The sequence below is a fragment of the Atta colombica genome, unplaced genomic scaffold, assembly GCF_001594045.1.
Source record: "Atta colombica isolate Treedump-2 unplaced genomic scaffold, Acol1.0 scaffold59, whole genome shotgun sequence".
Classification (NCBI taxonomy): domain Eukaryota; kingdom Metazoa; phylum Arthropoda; class Insecta; order Hymenoptera; family Formicidae; genus Atta; species Atta colombica.
In genome coordinates this window covers 8035-17739 of record NW_017259549.1, presented here as the reverse complement: position 1 = coordinate 17739, position 9705 = coordinate 8035, and the positions used below count along the sequence as shown (strand labels likewise).

General features: G+C 30.3%; 1 protein-coding gene across 1 annotated transcript; it reads right to left on the bottom strand.

The window, feature by feature from the left end:
* Positions 1–2977: 2977 nt before the first annotated feature.
* On the bottom strand, positions 2978–5936 carry LOC108692111 (SAC3 domain-containing protein 1). The gene is made up of 6 exons (XM_018200254.1): positions 5679–5936; positions 5247–5438; positions 4937–5098; positions 4623–4874; positions 3330–3470; positions 2978–3228 (listed from the first exon to the last, which is right to left on the bottom strand). The coding sequence occupies exons 1-6, from the start codon at positions 5762–5764 to the stop codon at positions 3018–3020; spliced, it is 1044 nt and encodes a 347-aa protein (XP_018055743.1). The 5' UTR covers positions 5765–5936; the 3' UTR covers positions 2978–3017.
* Positions 5937–9705: the final 3769 nt, after the last annotated feature.

The window sequence follows — 9705 nt, the reverse complement described above, 5'->3', positions numbered from 1 at the left end:
ATATATATATATATATACACACACAAAGAGCTCCACAATTTTTTGCCAAGCAGTTTTGTGTAAATAGAGCGGACTAAACCGAATCAAAAAGTTCTGCACTATTTTGCAATTTTTGTAATAGTTGATAAGATATTAATTACGAAAAATCGCTGAATATTGATTTTCAATAATTTTTTACTCAAATCTATCAAATTATCAATTTTACAGAAAAACAAAAATGTTTATTTTTTTCTTATAAAATTCTGAGATTTTTTTCAGAATTTTTTAATACTGATTTTTTCATGTTGATAAAAGTAATTTGTAATAATATAGGGTCTCCCATTTTAATTTTGGCTCCCAAATAATTTTATTTTTGATCTTAGAAAAAAATATTTCAGACAAAACTTGTATGACTTTGAGGGGGACATAAGATGATCATTAGTTTGTCCTTGAATAATTGCTCACGTGAAGGTTTCTTTTAATTTCTTAAATGGAACTCCCTACTTTTTATTGCACATTCTTGTAGATCATTTCGAGAGCTTTCATTATTTTATATAGTAATCATAATTTTTTTATTAAGTACTTTGCGTTGTTACAAGGCTTACAAATTACAGCACCGCTGACATTAGCATTACTCAAGCATTATTCAGGACAAGATCCTGAACAACATTTAAGAAGTTTTTTAGTCGAAAAGTACTTAATGAAAATGAACTTAATTATAATATTTTGGAAAGCTCTCAAGATGATCTACAAGAATGTGCAATAAAAAGTAGGGAATTCCATTTAAGAAATTGAAGGTAACCTTCATGTGACTTTCAAGTAATTATTCAAGATTAAACTAATGACACCATTATGTCTCCATCAAAGCCATACAACTTTTATCTGAAACATTTTTTTCGAAGATTAAAAATAAAAGTTATTTGAAGTGGGACGTTAAAATGTAGTATCCTGTATATGGTATATAAGAAAATGCAGTACGAAAAAGTTGATAAAAAATTCTGAAAAAATTCTGAAAAAATTCTTTCTTAAAGTTCTATGAAAAAAAAATAAAAAATTTTTGTCTCTTGCTGTTTTTCTGTAAAGTGATAATATTTGAGTAAAAAAGACCAATATTTGGCCATTTAATAATTAATATCTCTATAATTGCGAAAATTACAAAATGGTAGAGGATTTTTCGACTATATATAATAATCAGTTTAGTCTGCTCTGTCTATACAAAAAGCTCAGCAAAAAATTGCGGGACATCATGTATATGTATATATGTTACTGTACACACATATGTCGCGCACGCGCGCGCGCACACATACACACACATGCATGCACGCCGCACGCACACGACTTACATTAATTGTAATGCATTTAATGCGTTTTGATCATCTGTTATAAGGGTCAGAAAAGCTGACTGTGATAGTGAGATTCGAATTTTCCTAGTTAATCTTGAAACCATTTGCATAATCATAAATTATTCTTTTTTTTTGTGTACGAACGTATTCAGCATACAACAATTTGTATATTGAAAATGTCTCACGCAGTCGATGTAATGTAAAAGTATTAATGTTAATGTTAAGAAGAAATCATCAGGAAGAAACAAATATGCAAGTTGTATCGATTTTTCTGCTTTTGTTTGCATTTGGCTTAAATAGATCCTGTTATCTCATTAATTGTCTATAGTATCAAATACAATTATAATCTGTAATACTTATTAATTATTAATTAATAAAAAATTACGTACTAAAATCATCTGCCGTGATAGATACATGTATAAAACAAAATGTGTTTCTTTCATATATAATTATTTAAACCAATTAAGAGAAATAAATCTATTTTCGATTAAAATTTTAGGTCCAATGGCACTAACATTACTTAACTTTAATTTTAACTTTAAGCTAGGATTAAAACTCTCTCCCTCTCTCTCGGCTTTAAAAGAGAGTTAAAATCGCTTAAAATTAAAGTATTGTAACATTAGTGCAATTCGGGCCTTAGACTTAAATATCTCGGAGAAATTTACACATTTGTGTAGTATACAATTCTGGAACCCGCGCACCGAAATCTTTTTCTATCTTAAAATTAATTCTCATGAACAGAACTAGAATAGTAATATCTAATATATATGTATTAAATTGTTTAGCAATTTAATAATTCTTGATGTTAATAAGCATTTTAAAAGGATATTAATAATTTGAAAATAGATTTATTTCTGTTAATTGATTTATTTTCGTCGATCTAATACAAATTGTAACGAATTGTAATATGAATTGTTGACATATGTTTACTTAAAAAACTTTTCTCTCATTAGTTACTGATTATTGCGACAAATATTGTCGAAGCCTTAGTGGTCATACGGAAAGATTGCCCGCACAGGAGATTCGGATATTCTGGCTGAAGTACTATTGTTCGTAATAAATTAAATTATTTACAGTTCTTAAGATCCTCAGATTAACATTAAATTATTAATTAGATTAACATTATATTATTAATATCTTTCTAAGATGCTTATTAATATCAAAAATTGCTTGTCAATGTGATATTACTACTAGTTCTGTTCATGATGTGTTTCAAGATTGGAAAAGATTTCGGCATGCAGTTTGCAGAATTGGAAATGTGTGTTGAATTGGAAATTTACATTGAAATAAGTATTTAAGCATCAAAATCTGCTTTGATTGAAAATAGGTTTATTTCTTTTAATTTATTCTTGTCGGTCTAATATGAATTATTATAATTAGTAACAAATGAATTTGTAATCAAAATATTACAATTTAAAGAAAAGTGTTGGTACACCTACCAAATATATAATAATATTTGATATCTTTAAAATAAATTTCATTAGTTTGAATTCAATAAATTCGTAATTGTATATAGAAAACATTTTATATAAATATTAATTCAATATTCATCGTTAGAGGTACATTCTAAAAGAATTTTTGGCATGAATTTATGTAACGTGGTGGAAGTGTAATACATTTCAGGATTGGCCTACAACATAAAAAAGTAAAAAATATCCGAAAATAAAAGTATTTATCTTTTAATATATACAATAATTAACTGAATTTTTTACTAACCAGTAAGATTTGTTCGTTAAACTGTGACTTTTTAAATAAAATATTTTCATTGGTAAATGTCAAACCAAATAAATTGCAATCGGCCTGGATTTTACTTATATCTTTATAAAATAAAAATTCTTGCAATTTCAATCCTGGGAACGTCAATACTCTGCTATTGTAGCCAGAACTCATGATTTGCAGAACATTTCTGAAATATAATACATTTCTTATTTAAATAATTATTCAGCATAGCTTTTTATAATTATTGAATATTTTTTTACATGCATAATAACAAAAATAAGTGAATACCTTCTGAAGCTTTGCAAATTACAAAAGAATGCACAAGCTAATATCGGGGGTAATTGTTTAACCAAATGACGAATGTAAACATAGTTTCTTAAATACCAAGCAAGTGATATCTTTGTAGCTAACTGAATTGCAGGCGATTTTCTGCATATACAACATAAGAAATGAATATGTAAAAAAAGTTAATGTTAAATATTTTTAATGCTTGCACGCACGCACACACGCACGCATGCACACATAGAATGTCCCATTTTAACATTTACATCGAAATATCTTATAAAGTATAAAAGATACGGGAAAATGTTTCAAATAAAAGTTATATGACTTTGAGAAAACATAATGGTATCATGGTTTGATCTTGGATGGCATCGTTAAGGTCAAGGCAAGATCATTTTGAATTTTTGAAATAGAATCCCTTATTGTTCATTACATATTCTCATAATTTACTTCAAGAATTTTTCAAAATACTATTATATAGTATTATATAGTATTTTGTAGTTTTTTTCATTGAGTACTTTTCGAGCTATAAAGCTTGAAAGTTACAGTACCGCCTAAATTAATAGTATCCAAGGTCCGATCAATGACTAAAATCTCTTGAATATATATAATATTGTAATGTATTGGCTAAACCTCTTATATGCGATCATAATCTGGATAACATTTATCAAGCTCAAGGTCACTGGAGCTTGTACTTATTTTAATTTTTACGTAAAAATTTTTAGTTCAAAAATGAAAATAACAAGAACAACCTCTAATAGCCTTGATTTTAACAAATGTTATCCAGGTCATAATCCTTAACAACATTCAAGCATTTCAGTTGTCAGTCAGACACTTTGGGTAATGCTAATGCTGATGGTACTGTAACATTCAAATTTTATTATTCGAAAAATACTTTATAATAGTGTTTTGAAAAGTTCTTGAGATAAGCTACAAAAATATATAATGAAAAATAGGGGATTTTGTTTCAAAGTGACCTTGCCCTGTAATCTTGATAATGCTACTCAAAGTCAAACAATGGTATTAATGGTAATAAATAATTTTTATCTCTTGCAGTTTTTCTGTAAAGTTGATAGTATTTGAGAAAAAAAATTGAAGACCAATTATTCAGCAATTTTTAGTAATTAATATCTTGTTAACTATTGCGAAAATTATAAAATGGTAGAGGACTTTTCAAACTCAGTTTTCTGCTCTATCTATACACAAGCACTTTGTTAAAACTTAGTGGACACTTTGTATATACATAATTTGCATAATTTTATTAATAGCTCTAATTTTATCACAATAATGAGAACTTACTTTAAATCGGACGAAAGCGAAAAAGCTCTTTTTAAGGCCTCGCAATCTCCAATATAGAGAAGAATATATATAGCTTCCATCTCTGATCGGCTATTGTTTAATGTTAATTTTTCGAAATCTTTATGTAATGCTATATTATCTGTTACATTTTCATTTTGTTGATCATATAATACAAGTAATTGCTTGATACATTCAAACAGATGTTTATTATTTATTTTTGCATTGAATTCTGTAATGTTTCTTTCACACAACCTAAAAAATGAATTTATTTTTTAACTTTTCAACTTTTTAAATACCATTTGATTAACTTGTACCTTTGTGCGGCATATATGTGAAATCGGACAATTGGCTCAAGAAGGAAAATATTTGAAACAATATCAATTCTTTGTATTACAGCATCTTGTCGTACTGACCTTAACCTGTCAAATACAAAGTCGTATATCAATACCCAATCTAAATCCGTTCGTGTAATTATCCTGAAATGATATATATTTTAAATATTATGCATATAAATCTTACAAATTATAAACGATGTTTTATTAAATAGATATATTCTGGTAGTGATGTTTAACAGTAGTAATTTATATATTCTTGAATCATATTTAAATAGATAGACAAAATTACTTGGTGAATAAGTATTGGACAGTGGATAATAATACATGCGGAGGACGCAACAAATTCGGATCTGTCATAACTTGTCCAGCAGCAGAACGACTGAAGCATTTTACAATTTTCATTGGATCAGCTTTGGGTCTCTTCATGTATTTCGTTCCCTCATCAATTTCATATTTGTGCAACAAACCTTCCCGTTCTCTCCTGAAGTAAATAATTCAAGATTTGAAAAATCATATATTAAATACTTATTTGCATATTAATATATAAAATTACAAGACATACAATAACTTTTTTTTAGTAAAATAACCTGTTTTTAAATGTAAAAACAGTGAGAAAATAAATCAATATTTATGTTAACATTCGTGAGAAATTCGAAGCAACATGTATATACATGTTTCAAAGTTTTGACTTACAAACTGTCTACATTGCGAAAAAACTTACATCAGCCGTTCTTTTTCCGGACACATAAACAGACATCTTCCCGTTATTTGTTCGACAGTCATTACTGTGTCTCTGTTCTCCATCATGATTCTCCGTTAAGGCCGTAACCATGATGCAAAATATTATTATTATTATCGTGATAGAATGACTCCGACTACAAGCTGAGTCGATACGGGCAGAATCGAAAATAGCCATCGGAGGCGGCAAGGAGACTCGCAAGTAGCATAAAGTAGTCGATCGAATTTAGGGGGAAGCATAAGTTCCATACGTGAAATAAAAGATTTAGAAGTTCCCAGAGGGATCGTGAAAGCGAGCCCGGCTGGGGAGTTTTAAATGTTGAGGTTGTTTAATTTAAGAAATGATAATAGCAGTCGACATAACTTAGGGAAAAGGTTTTTGAGGAAGGGGAAGATATTATTAGGAGTTACAGAATGCGCATGAATAAAAATTAATATATGTAATGTTAATATATGTAATGAGTTTGTCAACTTTAGGGGAAGTGAGCGGACATGAGAAAATGATGTGATTTATATCCTGAGTAAGATCGCCGCAGACAGACCTTAGTTGCAACTATATTTTTCCTGTGAAGGCTGTAATTGAAATTGTAATGATTTTCGCATAGATTAAGATAATTTCTTCTCTTTTAAAGAAGTGTTTATTAAATCATTTGTCAGTTTGAGAGAATTGTTCATAATGTAGGTCCTTCCATCTAAATTTCTCATCGAGATAGGCTCTGCATTGCTCCAGAACAGAATTTCTAGTTTCTAAAAATAAATCAGAGTAAGGGATCTCCAAATCAATTCTGTCACCCTGTTTAGCACTTAGCTTGACGAGTTCGTCCGCCCTTTCATTACTCTATGCCCCTATGAGAGAGGATCCAAGTAAGATATTCATTCGTGATGCTAAGTAGAATTGATTTTTGATGGCACAGATCAAATAGCAATATTCAGGCGAGATGAAAGGAATTCCAAGACACTCTCCGAATTCGTAAAGATAATCGCTTTGGGAATGTTTCTGTCACATATTATTTTCAGCGTGATGAACAGGGCTCAGGCTTCAGCCATGAAAATTGAGGCGTTGGCTGAAAGATGATGCATAAGCTCTAGATGTAGCGAAGATGAGTATATGCCAGCACTCGTGCAATTATCCTGCTCAAACTTAGATTCATCTGTCTTCTAAAAGCAAACATAGTCTTCTTGTATGAGAAGATGTATAAATTTCTAAAAGCATCTAAGAATGAACTCCTTGAGAGAGTACCATCGTCGATCCCAACCATCACGCTTGAAAAATCTATAGTAATTATAGAAACAAGGTTATAGAAACAAGGTTCTATATGGGTATAGAAAAGAAGCCAGAAACATTGAGCATTTAATATTGTTTTTCAAGTGCTTTAACAGAATATATTTCTTAAAAACAGGAATGCTTTTACATGCAGTGATTTTGGAGCGAGAAGTAATAGAAGCAGCTTTCAGCTGTTCCTATCTATAGGCAGACTATTATGCCTCGAAAAGTTTTTAATCAAATATCTAGACACAAGATAATTGAATCTAATGCGTAAAAGAGGTTCACGTGCTCAACCAACATAATGTTAATAGGCGTAGAGAGTAGGGCTATGCGAATTGCTTTCCATTGTAAACGTTCCAGATATCTAAAAATAGTTTTATTCCCTTTGAATTGGAAGACATGACTGCCATAATCAATAGATCTGAAGACAGCGCGATAGATAACAAGAGATTGAAGACGAGCACCCCACGATAAAGCCAGATAAAGCAGACATAATATTGACGATTTTTCTACTTTTGCCGATTAAATATTTGAGATGAATCTTACCTGTCAATTTCCTGTCAAATAAGATATCTAAAAATCTGCAGGAACATCTCAATAACAGGAATGTCTCGGTTATCAACCCTAAAGTGTTAAAATGCAGGAGTAGATCTACCCCTCGAAAATACCATGCATTTTTAGATGTTCAGTCCTTTATTATTCAAGTAAGTAGAAAGAGAGATGAGAAATTCTTAAATGGAAGCAACAGTCACATTTAAATTGACGTTTGAAGAAAATATCACGAGGTCATCAACATACATCAAGATGGTGATCTCACCTCCAAGAGTTTTCAGTATCATATAAAGATTAAATAGGATTGGACTGAGGGATGAACCCTGAGACGTGCTCTTGTGAGCCCTTAAAAGAATTGTTAAGCTTACTATTTCTAACAAAATAGAATTCTCTTTCCATAATCAAGTTTTGGATGAATTTGCAGATCTTAGCAGGGACACCAAGACCTCTTAGCGTTTCTATGAGAATTGAAGGCTAGACATTGTCGAACACATCAGTTATGTCGATAAAGATACAGACAGTAAAACAACTAGCGAGAATGCGATTAGAAAATGTGATGAGATTATTCGCGCACGAGCGAGCTGGGCGAAAGCCGAATTGAAATTCAGGAAGAATGAGATACAACATACCATCTTAATGTATTATATATGATCTTTTTCATAGTCTTAAGATGATGCAAAGTAGACCGTCTACTTGCATGCAGAGAGAATCGAGAACACGAACGTATGAATATGGATTTCATTCTCAGCCGTTGAGCGATCATCTCTAGGAATTTCAATACAGTGGCTGTGATTAAACGAAACGGAATCGAATAATCCAGATTATACCTCATTAGTACATTGTTGGGGATCCGAAGGAGGTTATACGATTTTTTTCTGAGACTACTATTAGTAGTGAGACCACTCACTTCTTGTTACGATCAAAAAAGACGAGAAAGGAAGTGAAGGAGGAAAAATTTGTCTGCCTGATCAACATGATCGAGAGGAAGCAAGGAATAGAAGGAAATTGATCTGTTTATTGGATCAATATGATTAGTGGTGAGCTTTTCTGGATGTAAGACTGATTCATTACAATTTGCATTGAATTTTTTTTCTTTTTTATTAAATCTTTCTTTAATTTGATAGAAATTTTAATTGGTTGATTGGTGCTTAATGATCGGGCTTAAATGCTTTATCTATTTTATGGATTTGCCTTTAACAACCATAATATTAAGATTTATTAGGGTGGGCGAGTTGATTTATTGGATTCATATTGCTTCTTATATTGGTTTTAAATTTTTGCATTTATAGAAATGATCTGAGTAATAAATGTCTTTCTGTAAGTTGGGTGTATGCATTATAATATTATTCATTGATGATCAAGTGATTAATAGACTAATTGATTTATCATTGAATTGATTGTTGATTTTGATCAAAGTCATTTCGCATTAATCCAGTTTAAAGTTTTTGAGTAATATTGATTTATTCTAGAATATTATACATTATTTTACATTATTATACATTATTTCTAAAGTGATGAAATTTTAGATGTAAGTTATATTAACTATTGCTTTATTTAGTTTAGACTTATGATTGTTTGTGAATTTGATAATTAAGAATTTATTTTGAGAATACTTTGGTATAGTTCTTGTTTTGATTCTGTATAACATTGGGGGAAGTTGTATTCGCTATACTTGTTTTGAACGGTTTTTATGTGTTATGTTCATTCGGCCTTGAAATATTTCTTACTTTCAGCTTAATTTAGAGAGAAAGATTTTATCTGATGCGGTGTATTATTTCTTATGTATAATTGATATTTTTCAAATGATTGATTATATTCTTTTATGTTCAGGAATTTGTGACTTAAAGAGGTTATTAGATTAAATTTTCTTTTTGTTCTTAATACTCATTTCCTAATAAATTTTTGATTGTTATTAAGTGTATAACTTTGCTTCCGTCGTTTTTTTCCGAAATTCGAGGCTTTATTGTAAAAAACTGGTTATACATTTATGATTCAAAGTATTGTCCATCGCTGGCCACTACTTTCTCCCATCTTTCGGGTAGTGTACGAATCCCGCGTCGAAAAAACTGGTCATCTTTTGAGGCTATCCACGAATCGATCCAATTTTTTACTTCTTCATAAGACCGGAAGTGCTGGTCAGCCAGGCCGTATGCCATTGATCGAAACAAGTGATAGTCAGAGGGAACAACGT